At 34.6% G+C, this 27,751-nt stretch overlaps 1 protein-coding gene across 3 annotated transcripts in view; it reads right to left on the bottom strand.

The window, feature by feature from the left end:
• LOC100774887 (CUB and sushi domain-containing protein 3) overlaps positions 1 to 27,751 on the bottom strand; it is a 1,055,385-nt gene that overhangs the window by 620,284 nt on the left and 407,350 nt on the right. For all 3 annotated transcript variants that reach the window (XM_027431430.2, XM_027431431.2, XM_027431432.2), the window contains one exon: positions 24,134 to 24,221. In XM_027431430.2, the coding sequence (XP_027287231.1) occupies positions 24,134 to 24,221 (88 nt within the window). The remainder of the gene's footprint in view (positions 1 to 24,133; positions 24,222 to 27,751) is intronic.

The raw sequence follows: 27,751 nt of genomic DNA, 5'->3' as shown, positions 1-27,751 counted from the left end.
TTTATTTCAATTAAAATGAGCCAGATAATTCTTATATTTTAATATATTTATATTTCAAAGGGTAATGTATATTTTCTAAAAGGAAATTTGACACTACATTCTTTATTCTTAAAATCGACAAGCAGTAATAGAACAACAAAAAATGATCACCAAAGTGAAAAAACAAAACGAACTTTAGACATGGAGGAGGGAGTGAATAATATCTAGAACATATACAGAACTACAATTAATTGATGAAACACAAATGCTGATCACTAAATGGATGAGTTAAGAGACAATTTTCAAAATAAAACAGACACAAATAACAAATGCATATTTTTCAGACTTCCACAGCCTTAGTCAACAAAGAAATCTAATATTCTAATTCCCTCAGGGACAATGATTGTCACCAAGAAAACAAATGCTTGCCTGAATGTGTGAAAGGAGAAATCCCTATTCACTGCAGATGGTAGCATAAACAAGAGTATCAGAAATTATGAAAGCCATTATGAAAATCAGTATAAATTTCTGAAAAAACTAAAAATAGAATTACCACATAACCCAGATGAACCATATGATTGAATATGCAAATGACTTATGTCTTACTATAGACACGGCGACACATCTATTTATTGCTATACTACTCACAATAGTAAGAAGCTAATGAATAAGGATGGATTGAAACTGTAAATATATGAAAAATTTTATTCAGAATCTATAGAAAACTGATATTTGCTTGGATTGTCTAACTAAACAATGCAATGTTCTGTCTCTCATCAGCAAACTTATATGTGTGTATGTGGAAGAGAGTTTGGTTATAGGTCACAAAATTAAAAATTGCCCATGAACGTACTTTAAAAAAAAACTACACTCAACCAAATTAGAAAACCTAAAGGAAACAGATAATTTTCTCAACAAGTATAACTACAAAAGTTAAATCACAATCAGATAAACAATTTAAATAGACATGTAAACAGTAGTGAAATAAAAGCAGTCATAAAAGTCATCTCCCAACTAAAAGAAGCCTGAGATCAGATGGTTTGAGCCCAGAATTCTACCAGACTTTCAAAGACTTAACACCAATACTCCTATTCCATGAAACGGAAACAGAAGGAACATTACCCAATTCATTTTATGAAGCCAGAGTAAGTCAGATAACTAAACTATATAAAGAGGCAGCAAATAAGAGAATTGAAGACCATTTTACCTTATGAACATAGATGCAAAAATTACTCAATAAAATACTTGTAGACAGAATCCTAAGGACACATTAAAAAATGAACCACTATGATCAAGTAATCTTCATCCCAGAGATTCAGGGATGGTTCGACATATGAAAATCTGTCAATATAAACCACCATACAAACAAAGTGAAAGAAAAGAACCACAGGATCATCTCAGTAGATGCAGAAAAACCCTTTAACAAGTCCAAGATCATTCATAATAAAAGTCCAATAGATATTAGGAATACAAGGCTCATAACTACACATAGTCCAAACAATTTACAGAAAGAAGCCTCTAGCCAACATCAAATTAAATGGAGAGAAGTTCAAAGCAATTCCACTAAAATTAGGAATAAGACAAGGTACTCTGCTCTCTCCTTATGTATTCAATATACTAGTTAAACATTTAGCCAGAGAAATTTGACAACAGAAGGAGAGCATGAGAATACAAATTGGAAAGGAAAATTTAAGTATCACTATGTGCAGATGATATGATAATATACACAAATCACCATAAAAGATCCTCTCGGTGAACTCCCACAGCTGAGAAAGCCTCTCAGAAAAATGGCTGGATACAAGGTCAACCACAACAACAAAAACAGTTACTCTTGTATATATAAATGGCAAATGGACTGATAAAGAAATCAGAAAATAAACACCTTTCAAAAGAGCCTCCAATAATATAAAATATCCAAGTGTAACTCTAACTGAGCAACTGAAAGACTTGTATGATAAAATATTCAAATACATTAAGAAAGAAAATGAAGAGGATATCAGAGGTAGAAAGTTCTCCCATGTTCATGAATCAGTAGGAACAACACAGTAAAAACGGCTATCGGACCAAAAACAGTCTACAGGTTCAATGCAATCCCCATCTAAATTCCCACATAATTCTTCAAATATCTTAATAGGATTCTTCTCAATTTCATATAGTAAAATAAAATAAAATAAAAATGTCTCAAGATAGCTAAAACAATCCTGAACAGTAAAATAGCTCCTGGAGTTCCCAAAATTCCTGATTTCAATTTTTACTACAGAGCTACAGTAATAAAAAAAATTCACTACACACACACACTCACCAAAAATGAAGAAAAACCATAATATTGGTCTTAAAACAGACACATTGATGCATGGAATCAAACTGAAGACTTAGTCATAAATCCACACACAAATGGACACCTAAATTTTTATATAGAACTGAGATGAAATACATACTGGAATAAAGACAGTGTCTTCAACAAATAGTGCTGGTCCAACTTGATGGCAGGAGGTAGAAGAATGCTAATAGAACCATGCCTATCTCCCTGTACAAAACTCATGTCTAAATGTATCAAAAACCTCAAAATAAAATTAGATGCACTGGACCTCATAGAAGAGGAAATGAGGAGTTGCTCTGAAGTCTTTTCACAGGAGACAATGTACTGCACTGAAAACTGAGGCACTATGATCAATGATTAGTGAATGAGACCTCATTAAAGTATAAATGGGGAACAGATATAAACTGAGAATTCTCAATGGAGGAATCACAAATGCCTAAGAAACACATAATAAAGAAATGTTCACCATCTTTAGCCATCAGCATGTTGCAAATTAAAACGACTTTGAGTTTCCTACGTATGTATGTATGTATGTATGTATGTATGTATGTATGTATTGACAGCATATTCAGAGTAGATCAAATCAGACATTCGTTGACTACTCACACAAGTGCAAAGCTACCATTTCCCTAATATATTATGCAGTCAGAGCAGATTGCAGGTCAAAGGTTTGTGGCTGGGTTGTTGTCCACATTTCTTAGCCTGCAGAGTACCTTCTCTGCACTTGAAGAGAGTGTAACAGGGAGGGCAGGAGACAGAACAAAACACACACACACACACACACACACACACACACACACACACACACACACACACACAGAGATACTGAATACTATTATTTATTTCAGATATATTTATTACCGTTCACCTATGGTAGACTAAAAACATTAAGTTCAATTTGGATGCCTGCGATTGGATGCTCCATTCCCAGGTCAGTCCCTGGATCAGTATATTCTCTCAGGAATGTTAAACATCTATAAACCACAAGTACCAACCTTCCATCATCAAGAAAGAGCAAAAGGAATAAAATGATCAAGATGTAGCCAATGAAGCAAAGCCCTGTATAAAATTAAGTCAGGGAAGCAGTTTGGGATTCAATGGGATGAATTCCAAGTCTAAAGGATGCCAAATGACTTTTGAGCTTTATTCTGTGGGCTTTCAGTGAGCACCTAATGAATGATGATATTTTGTGTTTCAAAGTGATTCTATTGGGCTGTGAGTGAATAATACAACATGAGAGCACAGGCTCAAAGCAGGAAGCTATTACAGGAATCTTGGCTCTGGGGGAGAGATAGGTTTGTATATCATATCGGCAAGATGAATGATCATAGAAACTAGTGACGTGACAAGGAAACATTGAGCTCAGGAGAGCTTAGCAGGAGCTGTTTAATTACTTATTAATTTAATAATAATTGCTGGAACTCACTGCATTTGTCACTGAGTGTCTTTAATTTTAATCAGGTTCTTTTTGGAAAAATGGAAATATGGCATCATCTTTATAACCATGGTAGATTTACTAAGGTTTTGTGAAATCATTATAAATCCATTTATGTTATGTTTATAACTGGATATAGACAACTGTTGAATATAATATTCTACCTCCTTTGCTAGCAGGTCAAAACTATCTGTGAAGAATATATAACTTTCCTCACTGTGAGGGAACAATTTCCCTTGTCTCCTCCCCCAGATAATGTATTTGGAGTAGTTCACATAAGAAAGCAAGTGGGGCAGTAGCTAGCCCTTAGGATCAGAGTGTCAGATATGCTGTAAAAGAAAAGCTGGGAAAGCATTTATTGAGCATGAAATGTCTAACACATTTCAGGCACTACTTTATTTCTTTCAGGTTAAAATCAGACCACAATAATCCTGGAGCCCTTGACTGAAAGTCATCCGAGGATCTCTGTTGCGATCCCTGTGGAACGCAACATTTCATTCTCATAAAACTCTCTTAGTGCAATTTATCCTCTCCATTTATTGGGTTCAATTGCTCAAACTGTTACTGCCCTGTATATATTCCAGATCTACTTTGTATTGCTGATGCTTTATAGCATGAACTGGCCTGAAGCACACACTTTCTTATTTTCTTTTGTCATTATCAGGAAGATTTCCCACAATTTTTAAAATATAGAATAAAGCGGCTCTTTATCTTTATCTAAAGCAAGCCAATGAGGATTGTGTTTGCTGCCAGAGGACCCTAGTTTGTTTCCCAGGAGCCCTGTTTATGTTTGGTAAACCCCTCTCCCTATAATTTGAGCTCTGGCATATCCAACACCTTTTTCTGTACTCTTTGAGAATAATCATACATGTCCCATAAATTCACAGAGTTTTAATGTGTGTGTGTGTGTGTGTGTGTGTGTGTGTGTGTGTGTGTGTGTGTGTGTGTGTTGTGTGAAAATCAATCTTGAAGATTCAAAGAAAACCTACAACTATGGAAATTCAATAATACATGTGAAATGTGAAATGGCAATTTATAGGAAAATACTTAGTTTCAGTTAAGTGGCAAAAATATGATCATTTGTCCCTACCGTAATTTCTCTGTCAACACTCAAGAGTTGTCTATCATGCATGTATCGTACCTTCTACTTTAGCAGGACACTGAAAGTGATGGCACACTCCAACACAAATGATAGAGCACATTACTGAGACTCTAATCATCAGCAAATGATACAGAATGACAATGTTTGGAAACAAGTTTGAATCTTCACTATGATTTTGTTGGCCCATCTTTAAATGTCATCATCTTTAAAAATACTTAATTCTCAAAAGTGTCTTGTTATGTAAAGACTTAAATGCTGTCAGTGGAATGAGAGGTTTTTCAAAATACATAGACTTTGAATCATTTACGTGGAGTGAAATAGTGAACCTACGGTCTTGTTTATAATTAAAGAAATAAGATCTGAACGAATGGGAAGAAAGGAAAAGACAGCTGCTGGTCATTGATTGAAAGAGATGATGATCAGAAAAGGAACAATCTCATCAGGAATCATTTAGGATGGACTGATGTTTAGTTTTTTTTTCAGATACTGCTTTTTGGTTGACTCAAAGGTCTCATTATAACCTGACAATTGCAGAAACCAATATTAATACAGATGTCTAGTCTTCAAAATTAAAACATACAAATAGAAATTAACCAGGCATAAACGATGATGCAAAAGCTAAGCTTATGTAAACGATTTTTGCAGTGAAAAGGTGAAAATGCTAAACACACATGGGAAGAAAAACAGTGCCACCTAAACCTCAATATAACAGGTTAATGCTTTTGAAAATAATCAAATAATTCTTTTAAGTTATTCAGACTATCATCTTCAAAAATGAGTAAATGTACTTTAGAAACATAAGTTTATGTTTTTCCCTCTACTAAAATGAAGTTTAGGCTATTTTTAAAATATGATTATTATATGTTCTAAGAATTCATAGTGACTTGACAATGAATAAAAATGAAATTTTAAAGTATTATATTTTGTATTCCTGTAACTTCCAACAACTCTTGAGCAGAGTGTTATGACATCCAAAACTCTAGAGAAAAGGCTGATACTCTGTTGTAGCCACCTTTATCAACCCCCACAGTGCATTAGAAAACGCATTAGTCACAACTTTCTTTTTTCTTGTGACTATAAAAGTTTGTGCGAAATGGTCACCTCTGAAAAAGTGCATAGGATGCATATGTGTAACATTATATGAGCTTGTAATATTTAAACACACACACATATGCTTATACAAACTGTCATATATGTATATGTATATATATACATATATATATATACATGCATATATATATATATAATGTCATACAAAAAAGCTTTGCTCAAACTAGAGGATGAAACTGTAAAGAATTCATAGTCTTTAAAGATATTTATTGTTCATTTTATAACTATTTTGAATATTTACTCCTTGGGTTGTGTCAACACAACCCATATTGTAAGGATGAGGAGGGACTCAGCTCAGCATTCAAACACTTTGCTTCCATCTTATCTATGCTTTCTGTGCTCTAATTGTAACCCACAGGGATACTGATCCTGGGTGTCTTGATATAGGAAGTACTTGAGTTATTATTCAATAAGCAACACTCTCGATCTCTTGTGTACTTTCCACATTTGATCACTGACATGGACACCTGCAAATGTAGACGGGTGATGATTCCTTCCTTTTGTACTCAATACTCCATTTCACTTCAGTTAAATCTATCATGTGGACAAAATCCTGGTGTTATTAGCTTTATTTATATGTGCATGGTTCAAACATACATGATAAAAAGTAGGGTAATCTCAAAAGGGATCCCCAAAGGACCAGATTGTTCAATAGGAAACAGAAACACTTTAGGGAAGTATGCTTGCTAAGGCAGATTTTAATATGAGAACAACTCTTTATATGTTACATAATGAGATAGCCTAAAAGAAAATTCATAAAGAGGAGTACAGTTCCATAACACCAGAAAAAATGTAACTACTCCCATAGAATCCCTATTTTGTATCCCATAAAATATACTGAGAAATTCAAAATTGAGATTCTAAATGCAGAGATAAATTATTGTATAAGTAATCAACTCAAATTAGTCAAAGTCCCTTTATCTAATTAAGCCAATAAAATAAATATGTATTTTCACATTAATTTATCACTATTACATCTTACTGTTGAAGGTTTGGAGTCAATAAGATTAGATTTTCTCTAAGTTCCCAATAGCTGTGACATCCAATGGATCAACTAGTTTTTATTTAAACATAGTCTGTCAAAACAAATATATCTCAAACACTTTAATATGTTGTTATGGTATTGTGATACTGTAATGAATAAACAAATGTCATAATGTTTAACTTTTAAATCATTCTCACTTAACCTAATAACTTCGCTATAAGGCATTTTCTATAATATGAAACTAAAGAAAAATGGAATGTTTTAAACTTTGAAAGTAATACTTCCCTTTGCATTAAAATGCTTTTCAAGTAAAAGCTAAACAACACATAGTGAATTAAACAAATTTGGACAAATTTCAGCATCAGCTTTGAAAAAGCAAAGAGAAATCAGAAAAATTAAGTATTGTAGGGATGAACTTTAAGATTTTGTTCCTAGATCTACAACTCATACAATATCTGAACAATTCATATTATTGTCAAATGCAAATCATTCTATAAACCATCATATTTAATCAAATTCTGTGGTACAATTAATACTGATTTTCAATAATTCTGTCTAAAATACAGAATTACTCAGGAGACATAATTTAGGGACATGTGAGGTCTCCTGCAGCTGCCTTCCTTGCTACAATGGACTGGCAATGTAATCCAAAGTAAATTCATGCTTCTACAGGTATTTTATTGTTGTTGCTGCTGCTGATGCCATTTTTTTCAGCAAAGAGAGAAATACTAAGGAGAAGTGGACATGTTATTATGATGAGCCTTGCCATGTCCTTTGAGATTTGTTTTTGGAGGATATTGTAAAAGTTTGGAACTTTAGGATTTGGGCTAGAAAAGTCCTTAAACTGTAAACTGAGGGTATTGGAACACTCTAACAAGGATTATATGTCTATGGAATTGTATGAAAAAGAAAACTTTCGTTAAGTAATTCATTTTGTATTTTTGCTGTTGTTGTTTTTGTTCAGGTTTTTATTACAATAATGAGACCAGTAACTAATCAATAATGTGTGGTGATAAAGGCTGTTGGGCAAGGACTATTTAAGTTTTAAAAGAAAATAAAAATCTCATGCATTCCTCCAGATACACAATGTAACTGACTGTGATTCTTCTATGTGCCAAGTTTCCCTCTCCTTCTGATAATTCACCAATTACCAAGTCAGCCAGTATTACCATGAACACAACTAGAAAAAAATCATATTTCCTCTAATTAATAGATCAGACATAAAACTATGATTCTGTTCAAGTAGAAATAAGTGAAAAAACTATTACTTTAAAATTTTACATTTGAAAACTTGAACAAAATTGACAAATATACATTACTTTGTATTTCATAGCCATATTAAGGACCACACAGCCTTCTGATCCATGGCATTTGTCTTAACAAATCCAACAGACCTATTTTTCACTATATATTTTCCATACAGTTTGATATTGTTATTTCCATATTATGTTGTTAAGGTCCACAAGAAAGGTATGACCACATACTTCACATGTTTTGATGGAAATTAATCCTATATCTTATGTCCTGTACAGAACCACTAGCTTAAGGTGGTCTAGGGAACTATAACCAAACTATTCTTTCAATAGCATCTCCACTTGGCACTGGAGTTTAGAAATCTGTGTGACAGAAAACGCTGTTTCACTGTGGATCCTGGAAGAAGGACAATGACATCAAATCTATCTTAAAGAGTTAAGAACAAATCTATGCATGATTAATAAAGTAAATAAAAGTGAAAAATTCTTGGAATATAAGTTTTTAAAGTGTTTAGATACAACTTCTATGTAATTACTAATAAATAAAAATATAAGTTATTTCATTGAGTCTTGAGATAGGAAAAATTGATCCTATAAACTGAGAAATTATTGTATTAATATTTATACAACATACTCTGTGTACACTTTCAGGTGATTTGTAATACATTTGTTTTCATATTGTGTGGTGATATCTTGCTTGTACAAATAAAGCCTGCCTGAAGATTAGCATATGGAGCTTGCCATTAGTTAACCATAGATGTCCAGAGGTCCGTACAGACAGACAGGAAGTGATATAACTGGGCCAAAACTGGATAAAAGCAGGGATAAACAGGAACTCACTCTCTTTTCTGCTGAGATGATAAGGAGGTAAGGTGTGGTAGTGGTTTGCTCCTTTGTCTCTTTGATCTCTCAGCATTCTCCTCTATATCTGACTCTGGGTTTTCATTATCTACACCAATTAAGAACTCCATTTACAGTATTGTGTTTTACAAGGTATATTCTAGGATCATAAGCATTTTAATTACCCAAGGGTCTAACAGAGTCTTTTCTTGAGCAGGTCATTTCTGTCTGACAATTAATTTTAAAGTAGAGAAATTGAATTTTGAAGTGGAAAATTTTTGGTAATTCAAGTAAGCTATGAGTTTGAAAAATCAATAAATTATTAGCTGTGACTATGAATCAGGTTGTTCTTGCACAGACTGATCACCTGTACACTCACCATCTAAAATATACTGTAAAACTGATAGCCATTATATGCTCCCTATGAAAATTTTACAGAATCCCCACATGTCTTTCAGGATAGAATTTAAGGCCTTTGCTCCTGAACTAATTGGGAGCATGGGTGGAGGGGAGAAGGAGCTAGGAGAAAGAGAAGGGGAGAAGAGGAGGGAAGAGGAGGGCATGAGGAAGCAGGAAGGCTGAGGCAGGGCAAGACTAGAAGAGAGCAAGATAAGAGATACCACAATAGAGAATAGAGGGAGCCACTATAGGTTTGAAGAGAAATCTGGCACTTGGGAAATGTCCAGAGATCTACAATATGACACAACTAACAATCTAAGCAATAGAGGAGAGGCTACCTTAAATGCCCTTCTTCTATAATGAGATTGATGACTAGCTGATATGCCATCCTAAAGCCTTCATCCAGTAAGCAGAAGCAGACACCCACAGCTAAACACTGAACTGAAAGCCTGGAATCCAGTTGCAGAGAGGGAGGGGTGATGAGCAAAGGGGGCATGACCAGGGTGATGAAACCCACAGAAACAGATGAGCTGAAAAAGGGGGAGCTCATGGACCCCAGACTTATGCTGGGAAACCCGCATAGGACTGTTCCAGACCCTTTGAACATGGGTGTCAGTGAGGAGGCCTTAGAAATCTATGGGTATTTACCCCTACTTATGAATGGACTTTGTGAATCCATTCCACATAGAGGGATACTCTCTTAGCTTAGACACACGGGGGAGGGTCTAGGCCCTGCTCCAAAAGATATGACAGATATTAAAGATCCCCCACTGAAAGCCTCACCCTCCCTGGGTAGCAGCAAGTGTATTGGATAGGGGGTCAGTGGGGGGCAGGGGAGGAGGGGAAGGAGAGGGAACTAGGATTAACGTGTAAACAAGCTTGCTTCTAATTTAAATAATTTAAAAGAAAAAAATAGAAAAAAAGAATTTATGATTTTAGAATAGAAAATAATAGTCATGGTTACCTTGTTGGTTCCAGCCCTTCTTTTTCTCTTTTACAGTTGGTGAACATTCCTGTACCTTGTTGATTTTATAACTTTGTCACCATTTCTACATATGCACATCAAGGCATACCTCCAAATGATTCTTTATTTTGCAATTTATTCTCACAATATACATCTTGGATAATTAAGGCAAAAACCATGAAATTAGAAAGTTGTGTATTGACCAGAGCTACTTATATTTTCTAAATAAAATATAACTGGGAAAAAATAATAAGTGTGAGATTTCCATGAAAGAATGTGTACAAAGGAATAGATCAGTTATAGTTGAAAGATATGTCAATAATGGTGGGTGAGTGGCCAGCTTCATAAAAACAATGACTTAATATACACTCTTCTGTATGCAAAATTTTCAACAGTATCAGATAAGTTAGATGTAACTTAATAATAGTTATAATCTACAATCATTGAAAATTGGAATCATCTTGCTAATATTTCCACATGAGTTAACCTTCTGATCCCATCTTTTTAGGTGCATATTTATTATTGAACTTATTAGTGCTTGTTAATATTTTTATTTCTAATTTAATCATCCAATCAAAAAGTCCCATCATCTTTACACTTGTCCCAATGGTCATGGTTCCTGGCAAATTGCGAACATTCAATAATCATTTAATTCAATGAATCAGCTTGGATTTATTATCTATCCTCTTATTTTAAATTTTAGTCCTAAGAAACTGAATGTGTGAGTGGAGAAGAGAGAACCTCAACATATAAAGAAAATTACTTGAAACTGTTATCACTAATGAAATCTTTATAATCCTAAAATAAATACAGATAGATAATATTGAATAGTTGAGATGGTCTCAGACATCTTTTTTATCAATGCCAAAATTATTTTTTAAAAAAACACATATTGTAAACATAAATATAATTTGGTAAGCAAGATAGGAATGACCTATTTCTATGGATTAACTTTCTTGTGAGGAGATTCACACTGCCAGTCAGGATTACAATAGAAAATGTAAGTCATACTATTCATTTCCCAGGGAACAACTTTAATACAAGACATAGGTTAGTCAGGAAGAAAATGCTAAAAAATTCAAAACAGCAGCAAACTATTCCAAACATTAGTGTAAATGGAAATCATGGGATAATTAACACTTGGATAAAATAATAAAATATTTTGTCATGAAAAAAGCAGTAGCTATTTAATGGTGGGAAGAAGGAGATTTACAAATTTAGGAGAGAGGGAGAGAATGGAGAAGTTAATATAGACAGGGAGAGAGGGATGAAGGGAAGAAAGGACCAAGGAAGGGAAAGGACAGAGAAGAGACATATAATTTACATCTTTAAGTTTCCTGCTGAGCCGGTGGTGGTGATGCACGCCTTTAATCCCAGCACTCAGGAGGCAGGGGTAGGTCGATCTTTGTGAGTTTGAGACTAGCCTGGTTTACAAGAGCTAGTTCCGAGTCAGCCTCCAAAGCCACAGAGAAATCTTGTCTCAAAAAAACCAAAAATAAAATAAAATAAAATAAAATAAAATAAAAAGTCTCCTGCTGAGTGGCCACTCAAGGCCATTTGAGAACAACCTGCAGTGTCAACCCCAAATCCCCTATGAGAGACAACAGAGAAGGAGGGTTCTATGAATGTTGCTGGGTGACTGTCATGATAAAAAAAAATGATAGAGGTAAAGAGACAGCAAACAAAAAGAAATCTATTAGATGACAAGTTCCAAGGAGACATGAGTGTCACAGTTAAATGGACTGTGTAGTCAGATTCTCTGGGGGAGCTCCATTTGATTTGGTAATTAAATAACAAGAATGCATTGGTACAGAGATATGCCAGGAATAGACTAAGTAGCATGAGCTAAAGACTTCTAAGTGAAGAGGAGCAGTAAAGGGGCAGTCATTGCAGCTTCTAGAAAGAGAACTTGTTTCTTCACAGGTCACTTTGTAGTGTTTTGTGTGAGAGAATGATGCTGTTTGATTTAAGAAAGTTGGCATTAAGATGAAGAATCCTGGCTAAAATGTTGTGGGACTAACCAGCCACTATCTTACTGGATGTAAAGCCCAATCCACGAAAGGGATCTATACCTGAAACTGCTCTGATGGTCACGGACCTGAGACTAGATAGTTATGGACCTAGCAGAAAACTAAATTATTACTGTTACACTAAAGGGATGTAGCAATAAAATGACTCCTAATGACATTCTCCAACACTCATAGGTCAGTGTCTTGTTCATCTATCATCAGAGAACCTTCTCTTGCAGTGGTTGGGAACAAATACAGAGACTCACAACTAGACAATGTGCAGAGTGAGAGGCTTGGAAACACTGAATCTTAAATGTGATGTTTCCATCAAATTCCTCTGCTCAGGACTCAGAGAATGCCAGGAGAAGAGGAGGAAGATAACATGTAAGAGGAGTAGGGATGGAAGATACCAAGGAATCAAGGTCTCATAGACCTCAAAGAGCTAACATACATGGGAATCCCCAGCATGCACAGAGCTTGCCCCAGTCTAAAAAAGATAGGTTCCAGCACTGAGAAGCAAAATAGATAAATGACTACAACCAAATATATTTTTAAAGATGGATTTAAAAGTAAGGTATCACTGTGATTTTTTTTGTGACCTCTGATTATTGTGTGGATTAAACTTTTCTTATTTTCTGTTTTATAGTTCACAATTTCCCCTACAGAGTACAGATAAATTATTCAGCTTATTAGAGACGGCTCTATTGAAGTCCATGCATGCTTTTCATGCCATGCTCTTCTTTGACGTCCTATGTAATTTATGTATTTCCTTAAGTCATACATTCTAAAACTCCTGTCAGTTCAGATAGCCTTAGTGCAGTGACTTTTGAAAAAGCCACTTACACCATTTTATCTTTACATAATAAAATAGATGTATTTCCCCCAGAGCTAAAATGTGTGGGACAACACTGTGCAGAAATTTTTGGTCCGTAAGGAATAATAGAAGTGCTGGCATTCCAATTACATCTCTTTTCAGACCCAAATGATAGGTCTTTTACGAACTTTTTTCAGAGAGGCCAGAAAAAAATATTTTCATATGGACAATACAAATTATTCCTATCAGTATGAATTCTTCTTACCAGTTTAAAATACAATAAAGGGAAGAATGGTTTGTCCACCTCACATGCAAAATATTTCTTAAACTTTTAGAAATGGATTATGCTTGGTAACAAAAATATAAGGTGATGGTATGACGCCTTTAATATATCAAATGAATATCTGTTGTGGAAATGAGGGAAACATGACAAAATAAAATGAGAGTCAAATGACACAGTGATTGTGGATACAAATCATGATGTTAGAGATGAAGAAAATTCATTTAAAGAACTGACACACACACACATACACGTGTGAAGAAACACTATATAGTAGCACTATATAGTAGAATTCATTTAGAATGAAGACAATCTGAAGAAAAAAATTGTCATATGAAATGAGTAAGTTTAAGGAATAGTAACTGCTCCAGCATTTATTGTTTTTAAATACACATCACACAACTGAAATTTTATATATGTATATATATATATGTATATATATATATATAATATATATATTATGTAAGAGATGGGTTTAGCATTCTGTATCACAATATGGTGCTGGAAAAGATAATGCCAGAAGGCTAGGTTTAGAGTGTCTTAAAGAAGAACTTAAATGCCAAAATGCAAATGTACATAAGCAAAGGAAAAGAGCAACAAATTGAAAGCCACACTCCCTGGGTTCAAAGCTTGCCTTTATAATCACTAAGTGGGAAACGCTGCCAAGCAAGTTCCACTTAGAAACAAAACAGAACTGTGGAGTGAAGTCATTCTTGAGACTGTAAGGCATGAGTGTGTATGATGACCAATATTGTATCAGTGTGAGGAATGAGTATATGTAATAACCAATATTGTATCAGTGTTTTATTCAGTGTCTTGGGGAGATATATGGCTTTAATTAGAATCCAGAGTTACATTTCATGTGAAATGTACCACTTCATGGAATAGCAACCAATGGCTATTATAGAATTGAGAGGCTTAAAAAATAAAAGAAAATGAGAATTAAGATTACTAAGGAATGAGACTGAGGAAGAGGGATCAATGGATTTCTGGGAAAGAATGAAGATATTTTCTACCTTGAATGAAGATATTTTCTATCTTATTAATTAAAAAAAGAATCTACTCTCATACAATGTATCCTGACTGTATTTTCTGCTCCCTCTACTTTTCCCAGCCCTGCCCTTCTCACCAGACCCACCCCCCTGTATTTCTTCTACAGAAAAGAGCAAGCCTCCAAGACTTGACAACCAAACAGGACAAAACAAGATACAGAAAGACAAGGCAAAAACCCTCCTATCCACACCAGAATAAAGGTATTTTTATCTGGAGTTATTACGAAAGTAAATGGACAATCAGAAAAAAATATTGACTAAACACTGCTTTGTCACTGTTATTTGCTGAATGACTTCTTGACTTTATGTCAAATATTCTATACTTGAACAGTTTAGTAATAGCCTTTCCATTTTCACTGAAAAAAATGAAACAAAACTCTGGCTAAGAAACATTCTTAACGTGAAGGAAAAAGATTGACAGGAAGTGATATTACACTCATCTAACTCCAAATCCCACACCCTTTTCACCTTTAGTGATACGTATGTCTTTTATAAGAAAGACTAGTTCGGATTTTATTTTTAAGTTGAAAATCAATATCTAAATCTTAGAAGAATTACAAAGGCAAAGACTGCAGCGAAACAGATATGTCAGGATTATGGAGTCTATGGTGCTGAGAAAAATCCTAAGTGGAAGACATGGAGGGAAACTATGGTTCTGAAGACAGAACTTCAAGTGATGCAGGATAAAGACAGACATGTCAGGGAAAGGAAAGAAGCAGCTTATCCTGTAGTCTGACTGAACCCTCAGGACAATTCAACAGGAAGTATTCCAGCACAGTTAATATCCACTGCACAGGCTCCTGGCCTTGGGTTAACATTGCTTTTATCTATAGATAGGTTAGTTTAGAGTAGAACTGAGAAGCCATATGGCTGAATGTATGTAGCCTTGGCTAGAGGCTTAGCCTTTCCACAGACACCTCTGACAACCTTAACCAAACTATTACCAGTAAAGACATCACATTGTGCTGTGTCCCGTGGCCTAGGCTTCTCCTTGGCCATCTTTGCCTGTCAGATGTTGTCAGGAACCACATAGGCATCTTATTCAACTTGAATAAGTTTGAATTTGGAGAGAGTAACTTCAAACCCCGCAAAAATCCTATATAAAACCATTGCCAAAACAACCAGGTCCAGTTCCAACCTCCTTTTGTGATGCCCATGCCTTTATTTTCAGGTGTGTCTTTCTTCTGAGAGCATAAGCCTACACCAAAATCCCCTTATTAACTCAACTCTGGTTCCTAGACAGGCTCCTGTTGCAGTATCTAAGCTGTGTATCCTGGATTGGCAGGAATCAAGTCCCCTAAAACTGGAACTGAATGCTTCTTGCTATGGAGACTGACAATTGGAGTTCAGAAATTATTCATCACCACTCATGTGAGGAAATCCTGAAAGAGACAGTTCCAAAAATGCAAATATGTCAGTTTGACAGGACCCGGGGAAATCAATTTTTAAAGTCATGGGAGTACAAAGAGGTTGTGAGGGCTACGGAATGCTAAGTACAGAAAAGAAATTGAGAAGAAGGTTAGTGTATAGAAATAACTGGTCATGAAGAAATCACATGATGGGATGAGAATGGAAAGTGCACACGTATCATCTATTCTTCAGGAAGTTGACTAGGAGTTGGGGGCAGGAAGAATGCCTCCTGGAGTTTCTAATGTCGATGACTTCTTGGCAATTACTAAAGAAAGATTCATAGATATACTAGCATGCTTAGAAAGCCCATTCTAAGAGAGGGAAGCACATTCACATTCAAAAGTATGGTATATTGGCATCATTACATTTTCCTGTCCTCATGTTCTAATATGACCCCAAGAACAACACATACTCTTTGAGGCATCAATCATTGTCTGGATAGTCCAATCGAAATGCAAACCTGTCACTAGCAGCACTGTTCAGCCTCTGAGGGAAGCAAATGGATGTCTGGCAAAATGGCCTTTGCATCTTTAAATTTCCCCTCTTCCTTAATTTTCTCTGTTTTTGTCAAGAAGGTGTCATATAAAATCTTTCTTGCAGGAATCTATGAAAAATGAAGCATCCCACAAACTGGGATTTCACAGACATTTGGTTGTAATTTTAAGAGACATTTAAATTTTTAATTTATATTTCAGCATAGACTACACTGCCAGCTTTTATATTTCTTTGGCAGCCTTTCTCTACTTCAAATTCTGTGATGATCCATGGGCATTTAAAATTAGAAAAATAGCTTTGAAGACTTCAAAACCCAACTGCCAGGACTCTCACCTTGGAGACTAGAACGCAAATGCTAAGTGGATGAGAGCCAGAAAGATACCTCAGTTTTCAAAGATTTTTCGTATAGGTTGCTTCAGTGATTACAAATATATTGGTTATGTGCATATAGGTTGAAAAGCTGTTCCACTCCTGCCTGGAAGTCATGTGGTTTAAAAATGAGTTCCAGGTCATCCAGTCACAGAATCAAATGAACTAACAGAAAAATGCTTGTTATGCACATTTGCCGTTTAATTAATTCAGTTCACTAAATATATTTAACTTTTACGATCTTGATTGATTCCCCATATTGTACAGTCTAAAATTTTCCAGAGACAAAGAAGATAAACTTCGTATTAAAATAAATTATAGATACTAGTTGAGGAGTGAAGAACCAGAGAGCAAGTGAAAACAGCAAAACTTTCAGGAAAAAAAAAAAAAAACCTCTTTGATTACATTAGGGAATGAATATCTAGGACAACACAGACAAAGACATTAGGGCAGAAGAGCTCCTCAGACTAGGAACAAAGAAAAATGAACAAGTCAGAACAGACACAATGAGGCAAAGAATCTAGCATGATTGTCAAGGGACAAATTTTGGAACAGTGATAAACCTGAAAACCTGAGATCTCTTCATACATTTTCCAGGCTCAAATTGAGCATTTGTGTTAAAAAAAAAAAGGATGTACACAGCACTATGGATTTTTGTTGTTGTTGTTAATTGAAAACATCTATTGCCATTAGGGAGGAAGAATTATGGCAAAGCAAACCCATGGGGAAAGGTAGGAGAACCTCAAATAGCAACGAGTTTCTGAGAGCCTGGGAAGATTGCCTATGAGGGTGTCCATGGATTAGGAGAGGAAGGCTCCTTCTGTCCTCAACGTTTTTAAGTTTCTGATGTCCTCCTTTGCAGGGCTAACTGCTACTCTGGAAGCATCTTAAAACAGTGTTTCCAGTTGGGATCAATGTTCTAATCTAGAGAAGGACCTTAATAGGTGTATGCACATGTCTCTCTCCGTTCAACCTTGTTACCTACTACTGGAAAGAGCTATGGCCCAGCGTCTGTTTTACGCCTTTCTCTTCATATTTGTACGTGTGCATATCAGACAGAATCCTCACACAGATCTCTAAATATTTTCTCTCAATCTTCAGCTTCTATTTTTTCCCAGTTAGCAGTTTTATTTCTTAAATAAAATTCAATACAATATTATATTTGTTACTCATGCTTAGGTTGTGCTTTGAGGATTTTTATTTTATAATCATATAATTTAAATATCATCTGGGTAGAGAACACAGAGAAAGCTTGTCACAGGATTTTAATATTTATGAGACACATTGCTAGGTCAATCCTGCAACCAATCTGGCATCTTTAGACACAGATGGTGATACACTGCAAAGACACCATTCAAGTCTCTCTTGACAAGGTTCTAAGAATGCCTAATATTTTTAGGGAGGATGCTAATGACAAAGGGAAAGGGAATTAGCAGAAGGTATACCTAACTTGACCTTTTATAGATGTTTTCTGTCTTTATTAGCTTTCTATGTATTATTTTGCGATGGTTCTCACATCACCCATTATAATGAATGCAATTCATAGCTTTGAAATACGTATAAAGTCTTTGTATCTTCAGGTGAGACTATAAATTCTTCTGCTCATGCTTTCTAAAGGGGCAGAATGATGTTGCTATGAATGATCTTGGGAAATAATCCAGTGGATTCCCTCTTACAGATCTCCCAATTTCGGCATCTACTTGAGGACTTCTGTGCTTCAGGTCTATGGTTCTAATTCATATGCAGGAAACAATTCCTAGCAATTTGCCAAACATAGTGAACTCTTTTTTTGTTGTTTTGTTTTGTTTTCAAGACAGGGTTTCTTTGTATTGCTTTGGAGGTTGTCCTGGAACTCTCTCTGTAGACCAGGCTGGCCTTGAACTCACAGAGATTTGCCTGCCTCTGCCTCCTGAGTGCTGGGATTAAAGGTGCATGCCACCAATGCCCAGCTAAACATAGTGAACTTTAACATACTTGCTCATGCTTCCTGTTATAATCGTGCTTGGGTCATCCAGTAACGCTAGATAGAAATCATATAACAAGCAGTCATTATCATCAATCTTCAAAGGGCACTAAAAACTACTCCCTAGGGAAACATTTTTTTAGCCTCAAGTTTGTTCTTCTCTCTTGAGAGCAGATATTTACCAATTTCCTCTCTGCCTTATCTCACCTCATCCACACCTGTCTATATGCACAGGCTTTGTTTGCTTTCTGGCTTTGTTTATCAAGCATTATTTTAAAAAGTATTAAATACGGGATCGTTTTTTCTTTCCCTTACACAGCCTATCAGTCTCAAGTGTATATCTCTCCTTTTTGTCTGATACCTCTGAACAATTATTTCCAGTCTCATCTCTGTTGCTATAATAACATATCATGGGGGTGGGGGAGCACCTAAGGGGAAAAAGGTAGCTCAAAATTCTAAGCCACAGTCCCTAGCAGATAGGAAGTCAAGATGAGAAGAACTGGAGACAGCTAGTCAAATCTCATCCAAAATCAAAAGCAGAAAAATTTGCAAGTATGCACGGGTGGGCACTCGGCTAGTTTCCACTACATTTATAGAGTCTATGTCCTGAATGTAAGGGCTGGCACTGCTCCCTTCCAGGGTGGCTTTTCCCTCATCCAGTAAGGCAACCAAGTCAACCATCCACAGACCAATGTGATCTAGACTGTGCCTCTGTGAGATGCTTTCAAGGTGATGCTAGGTTGTGCTAGTTAAGAAATTAACCATTATAACCTCCTCTCTCTCTCTCTCTCTCTCTCTCTCTCTCTCTCTCTCTCTCTCTCTCTGCCCTTTGATAATATTTGATAATATTTATTGTAAGTTGGTGTTCTTTTGATAACACTCTCTCATACCACTGATGTATTCTTTTGTATAATTCCTTAGACTGTACATTTATACCAATAAAATGTGTCTTGGTTTTCCAGTGACAATCTAATTGCCTCATTACTCTCGTTGTTTTGAGCTACTTGTTGTCACAAATATGTCAGCTATCTGAAGTGTCTCTTCACTCTTCAACCTGTTTGAAATTATTTTCTAACTGCCATTCCACAGGGAAACAAAAAACCGCATCAACAACATTCATGTTGTTCAACAAGAGACAGCCTTCTCTCCTGAGTGCCGACAAGTCCCTTCACACCCATTTCATGGACTTCCTTCTCGTTCCTATCTTGGGATTCCTGCCATTAAAGTAGCTGCTCAAAATCATTATGAAAAAAAGCTACTTGTGGCCGGTCATGGGTGGCACACTCCTTTAATCCCAGCACTCGGGAGGCAGAGGCAGGAAGATCTCTGTGAGTTCGAGGCAAGCTCCAGAGCGAGTGCCAGGATAGGCTCCAAAGCTACACAGAGAAACCCTGTCTCAAAAAACCAAAATAAAATAAAATAAATAAAAGCTACTTGTATTTTAGTAGTCACCAAAAAATGTGGTTATTTTGTATTTTGCCATAGGTTCTCGATATATATAGTCTATGGGGTAACAACTATTTATAGTGTGTGTGTGTGTGTGTGTGTGTGTGTGTGTGTGTGTGTGTGTGTGTGTGTGTGTGTACATGTTCGGAGGTGCATTTGACTGTATGGAGTTTACGGGTTAAACATCAGACATATTCCTCTCATTATTATTTTTTACTTAAAAGTTTCATGCACTATGTTTTGATCATGTTATTTCCCTCCCAGATCTTCCAGACCTCCCTGTCCACCAAATTTGTTGTCTCTCTCTTTGCAAAACAAAAACAAAAACAAAACAAAACATATACCCTATATGCAAAGAAATGTAAATGAAAATTAACAAGCAAGCCACCAGTAAAACAAAGAGTATGAAAACAAGTTTGCAAAAATACCATTGAATTTCATTTGTGCTGCAACTAGCCCTGAGCATGGGATCTGCCCTGAAGTGCCTCTCTACTTTGCTTTTTTTAACTAGATACTCTCACTGAACCTGAGTTGGCTGTTTCTGTTATGCTGGTCAGCCAGTGAGTGCTGATAACCTCCTGTCTCTGTTCGCTGGTCCTAATGTTGCAAGCACTCTTTATATCTGGATCCTGATAATTCAGGTCCTAAGCCTTGCATGCAAGTTCTTTATCCACAATGCCATCTTAGTATCCCTTCTAATAATCTTCCCACCTTATAAATTTCTCCCTGATACATTTTATAGTATTTTCTATTATTTATAGAATTTTAATATATTTATAGTAGTCTTCATGTATTTTCTTAGATATCTGAAACATTTAAAAAGTACAACAGCAAACTGAGGCTTTAGGTGTTTCTTCCTTATTTTTCTGAGTTCTATGCTATTAAAATTTATAATTTACTTCGTCCTTGTGTTGATTCATGTCCCCCAAAATGAGTCTCACTCTTTGTTCTTTTTCCCTTTCACATAAAAATATGACTGGATATTAAGATTTTTATCTTCAGAATATATCATGAGCCAGTCTACACCACTGCCACCACTGGAGTCCAACTGGCCGCCATATTTCACCAAGACAGCCTTAGGGAGCTAGCCAGGTAAACTGAGACAGTATGATCTAGGGAAAATATAAATTAGATCAGGTTACTTTCATGTAATTCCTCGTAAAAACATCAAAACAAGCAAATTCTTTAAATGAGTGCGTTTGCCTGGGTAAGTTATGGTCAGGCAGAAGGAGACTGCCCAATGGTGGAAATGGTTGCTGTTGTGTGGTTATAAGAAATGTCAAGAAAGAATCCTCATTTAAGTATGCTAGATATAACAACAGAAACATTCTTCTTTTCCCTCTTCCTCTCCCTGACCCCCTGCCTCCCTGGTGTGTGTGTGTGTGTGTGTGTGTGTGTGTGTGTGTGTGTGTGTGTGTGTGAGAGAGAGAGAGAGAGAGACAGAGACAGAGACAGAGACAGAGACAGAGACAGAGACACAAAGAGAGAAATTCTGAGTTGTAAATTTCACCTTCCATTCTTTCAAAATATTGTGTCCTTAAAACAATGTATATCCCAGTCGCAGCTGGACGCCTTCACTGTCAGGACATTTTCTCTGTAGAAACAGTCTGGCTTCTCCTTTCCAGTTCAATTCACTTTCTCTCCATGAACTCCCATCTATACTTTATAAGTGAAACATGCTGGTCTTCGTTTTCCAGGTAAAGTGTTTCTTCCATGTATGGTTATGGTTCTTTGCTCACTGTAGGTGATACACTAGGCTTCCTCCAGTAAGTGGATCTTACTGACATCATTAGTCTATCATGTAACACTGAAAAACTTGGGTTTACAAAGCCTCTAAATTGTACCTTTTGAGATTGTTAGGAATGATTTTTTAATTGTATCTAACAGTAATGTAAGCCCTTATACTATTAATAACTGTAGATTAAACATTTTTATTTCAACATTCATATAACCAGTAAATAGTCCCCTTATGTGTTAATACGTAATATACATCATATTATTGCACAATGTAACTTATTAGTGGAGTACGTATATACTTATAAACTATTATTCCAATTATGAATACATTATGTGTATACATTTCACATTAGCAGAAAGAGCAAAGCATTGGCAGATTTGAAGAAATCAACTCTTAGCCTGAGTAGTTGATATATATTGAAGATTATTTTTTGAAGAGCTTCATTTCGTTTCAAAACAATAGTTAAAGGGTGAGCCCTTTAAATCCTAATGTCTTCAGTTCAAATTCAATGTCTACCAGTTTTTGTCTAGACAAAAACGCTACAGATTTCTCATGTGTAAAGTGTAGTTATATTGACACCTTTTTGCAGGATTGTATAAGAAAGAAAGGAAGCATGTATAAAGAACAACTTAGAACATTGCTCCAACACTTCCAAATATATAGGTGACTTAGTTTACTGAGTCAAAATTAAATTATATCAAGAACTTCTCAGTTTTTCCTATGGCATTTTACAAGCATTAATGACTTTCAGTTGAGTGTTTGTGGGGAGTTGAAGTCACAGAAGTTATAGAAAATATATATTTTTGCTTGAATTTTATTATTTTGTACTGCTATAGATCTGTGATGGAAACATTTTCAGAGGTCTATTTTATGACAAATGTCTTTTGATAACCTAGACATATTAGTTGATTATTCTTTGTACTTAATGCAAGTTGTAAAAGGAAATAAAGATTGTAAATATATTAGATTATTGCTAAAACGATTAATAATGAGAAGATATCTTAAGATGCCAAAGGGACCTTTGCAAAATATATACTAATATTACCTAATTTTTCATTCAATAACTTTATTGAAGGTGTTCTTATTTTTTGTTTTTCAGGTGATGAAGGTTGAATCCTAGACATTTTACATACTAAAAATTCATTTACCATTCAGGTATACCTTAAACTTCCAATAGGAACATTTTGTGGGGACCCTTCTGAAACACTGTGTCTTTTATTTTTGAAATTATAATAAAATTATATTATTTGTCTCCCATCCTACTTCCGAGCCATTCCATATACCATATATTCTTCCCACTCTTTTTAATTAATGACCCAATTTTACATATATATATATATATATATATATATATATATATATATATAATCTGCTCAGTATGCATAATGCTACTTCCATATATAGGTTTTCAGGGTTGATAATTTGTTCTTGGATAACCAGATGCCAGATGAATATGCTCTTCCCTGGGGAAGACTATTAATCTCACTCTCAACAATCCTATAGGTTTTTGTGTGAGACTGAGGTCTCATTGTCTTTTATCCAACTACTTTTCAACTTTGTAATTATAAAATACTCCAGTAACAGCATAATCATTTAATAAACAAATTTGGATATATTATATATCTAATTTACTTAAAGAGTTTTGTTATTTAGTTAGATTACTGCTTTTCAGAATAAGTCACATTCATTTTTAGATGGGAATAAATTTAATTTCAAAAGAAATTAGATGATCTATTTAAAGATTTGAGTTATCTTATTTCTAGAAGTATAATTACGTTTTCTCAAAACATTTGCTGGCTGATATTCCATATACTACCTCATTGAAAATTCACCATTGGGTTATGGTGAGGTCTAATTTGCATGTTCTAGAACAGGAAGTGAAAAGGACTGAACAATTTATTCAGGTCCATAGAACTATTAAAATAATTTGAGAGCAAGTGAATATCTTTTACCTTTTTTTCACCACATGACAAAAATATCATTCCATCTCCAAGAGTGCTTCAAATTTTGGTGTATTATTTAATTAGTTACATTAAAACACTAACACATTATTAACAGTAACCAATCTATAGATTCTAGCTTACATATTTTGAGTTTGCTAAATACACAGTTTAATATTTAGACTGAAAGAAATTAGCAAGATAGATAAAAAGATAATTTAAAATGTTACCTGAAATCTGATCCAATTCTTTTCCCATTTTCTGGTTCTCCAGGATCTGGACATAAGTTGGAGGCTGTTTTTATACCACCCTCATTTACTGTAACAGGAGGAACAAACAAACAAAAAATAGACAAAATGTGTGGTTAGAAACTCTGTGATAATATTAATGAAATCAACCATTGAACATTTGTTTAAGTACCTAAAGTTACAATGTCATTTCAGAAAACAGTAATAAAGACAACATAATATTTTTTTCTATTTAAGAAAATATTAGAAAATAGTTTTGGTGGTTATCTTCAAAGATATGTTCTATTATGGACATTAACACATCAACATTGGATACTTTAGTTTTAATAAAATTTACATTTTAAAAGACCCCAGGTATTAGAGCTATTGTTTCCATCATTTATCAAAAGTAAAGTGATCACTTTCAGTGACTATGCTGCCTGACTCTCCATTACTTTTAAAGTTGTAATAAAAAATGATATATATATATATATATATATATATAGTTTATATATAATATATATTAATATTAATGTATATATATATATATTACTAACACTTCTGTATACAGAATTTTGATTTGTCAACAGCAAAGTAAGAAAAGATGCTGTAAATCACTGTGTTTCATTGTATTTTGATAATGCTGGAAAACAAGTTGATGGGTTTACCCTCATGCAATTTTTACAACTTTCAAATTAGCTATTTTGCATATTTTCAATGTTTTTAAAGATAATTCAGTTAATGACAAGTTGATAGTTTTCAGTGAATCAATTATCATCACACTGAATAATTTAAACTTATTATTTCTTAAGTATATTTATGCATGTTTCGGAACATGCGTACATATGAATGTACAGATTTATTCATATTCAAATAGGATCTCATTATACAATGCTGGCTGGCCTCAAAGTGACTGTACAACATTCTGGCCTTAAAATCATGATTATCCATCCGAGAATGTCTGAGTGATGTTTTATTATAATACTAACCTTGCAGTGAACTTGTGAGTATTTCCTATTGTTTATCAATTTGTAGGGTCTCTTGTCTCATTTAAGAAAAGAACAGGACTTCATAAAGAACAAGAACAGTGCCTACAATGGTCCTGGTATTGCACTGTAGATAGGGACCACCTGAGCATCACTTCTGGGGAAAAACGATGCTGGTCCTCCCTCTACCTGTGTGAGAAGCTTCTTAGACAATACAATTGCTCATCGTATTTTGACTGCTTTAACAGAACTGCCGAAGTCATTTTAATGTAAAATCAAAACTGACAGTTGAAAGAATTTGGATTAATTTTTATAGTCCCAATGCATCATTGTCTTTAAAATGAATCACCAGTTTACAGGTGCCCTCTCATATTTGTGTCTACTGCAAAGTCACCATGTTCTCAAACAGATCCCAAACAGTGTATCTTCTCACTTTATCATTCATAAACAAATTTCATGAATATCAAGAACAAATCACTTCCTGACAGCTCTATTACATGCTCATATGTTCACTGTATGTGGCATGTTTTTATTTCCTTAAATTGCCATTTAACACCTTGAAACCTCTCTGAGGGCTTTCTGGGCTGTAGTTTGGGTGGCTGATTCCACTGTAGTGGGCTCATTAATTCTAGGTTGTTGACCCAGAGCTCGTCATTGTGTGTTTTTTCACTGTTTGAAACATTTCCATGGTTTGTACAGATTCTGGATATGAATCTGTCATGTGCACCAGGATTATCCAGAGGACTTCAACGACTCAGTCTCCAAAGCTTTCATTGGCATTTATTGCTGCTCAGATGCAAGCCAATTATCCTTATACTTCTGAGACAATAATTTGGTCTACCTTCTATCGAATTGTGAGTATGAAAAGACTGCTGAATTTTCTAAAATATATTTTATGACTGTTAACATCTCCAAAGGCTTTAGATAAAATACTAAGTCATTTCTATTTCTCACTAGTCATCAATATGCATGTTTTGCTAAGACAGAGCTCCTTTCTCTCAGTATATGATATTTCCATGGATGTGTAAGAGTTTTCTTCTCTACACAATTTTTTTCTTTTTTAGGTATCAAAATTTATCAAATATTCTAATGCAAACTTCAGGATCCTATTTATCCAAAAGTTAATCAATCACTGTTATCCTGCTATTCTAAGGCTACTTCTTATATAACTGAGAATATTTTATTTAGATACTACTTTATATGGTTTGAAAAACATTTTGTCAGATAATTTTGATTTTATTTTCTTCTTATAAAATTACAGTTAAATGTATAGCCTTTATGAAACCATAAAACTTTAGTTATTTGCGCATAGTGTTGGAAGCTAACAGAAGTCAATAATTGTTTCAATACTTCTTCAAATTTTTTTCAAAATTTTGATTTTTCTAGTACTGTGTCAACACATCGCTCTTTCAATGAAGGAGAATTTCATTGTAGTGTCCTATTTTTGATGCTTTAAGGGATTTTCTCTATACTAAACTGTGACATTTAAAAATGTGTAGAAGATTAAAAGAGGTGTGATCACCTAGGTTTAATAGCACAAGACACAACATGTTATAGTACATAAGTGGCTTATGATGTCATAGTTAGAAGATTAAAAAATATAAATTTTACTTTTCAACTCTCCCACTATTATTGCCTCAAATGCAACAGTATGCAATAATTTGCCTAACTAAAATTATTTATTTACATTGGACTATACGTCAGGAATTGTTCTAGACACGTTTTATAATTAATTCGATCCTCCAAATAATCTTCAAGTTAACTACTATTATTATAAACCTCCTGCAGGCGAGCAGTCTGTAGCATGGACAGATTAAGGAATATGTTCAAAATAAAATACTGATTAATGCCTTTGTCTAGAATCCTAGAGAGACACAGCTATTATATACCATTATCAAAAATTCAAAATATCCCACATTTGATCTTAACATGAAGACTTTTTTTTTACATTCTTGACTAATTGATTTTAATAGCCTTTGAAGCCATTGGTCATCATTACTTCCACCTTTCTTATGTAATCGCCATTGTAACTTTCAGTATGCTGTGCATATGAGTGTTTGTAGAGTAGGATGTTGAGAAGCTAGCTCATCATTGATGGGAAGCCTTTTTGTCTTAAGTGTTTTCCATACACTTTCATCACTAGCATTGTTAAGGATTTGGGAATCACCTTTTCACAAACAACTGAACAATGGTTTTAAAAGTTGAATTATTTAATTTGGTAAAGTAAAATGTACTTATTATATATGAGTTGAAAATGTACTTTAGAAATCCATACATTCTTGGTTATTGTATGTATTCTAACTTAAAGAGTCCTATAAACATGAAAATAGTATTGTTATTAAAGGGTTTTTTTTTCCCTAAAGTTAAAAGTAGATTCTGATTTAAATGAGCCTCCATATGGCCTCTTCCTTTTGGTTACCTTATTATTTTATTGTTTTTAAATTTTATTTAATTTTTTAAACTTTAAAAATATATTGCTTTGGATTTCTTGTTGATATTAAACACCAAAATTTTGTGTTATTTTCGTATGAATGCACTCAATATCCTATAAACAATTTCACCTTATTTCATTTAGTTTCCTGTGAAAATGCTGGGTCCTTGGGGATCAAGACTGAATTATACCCATCCCATTATT

The sequence above is a fragment of the Cricetulus griseus genome, chromosome 10 (assembly GCF_003668045.3).
Source record: "Cricetulus griseus strain 17A/GY chromosome 10, alternate assembly CriGri-PICRH-1.0, whole genome shotgun sequence".
NCBI classification, from domain to species: domain Eukaryota; kingdom Metazoa; phylum Chordata; class Mammalia; order Rodentia; family Cricetidae; genus Cricetulus; species Cricetulus griseus.
This window is presented reverse-complemented; position numbering and strand designations above follow the sequence as displayed.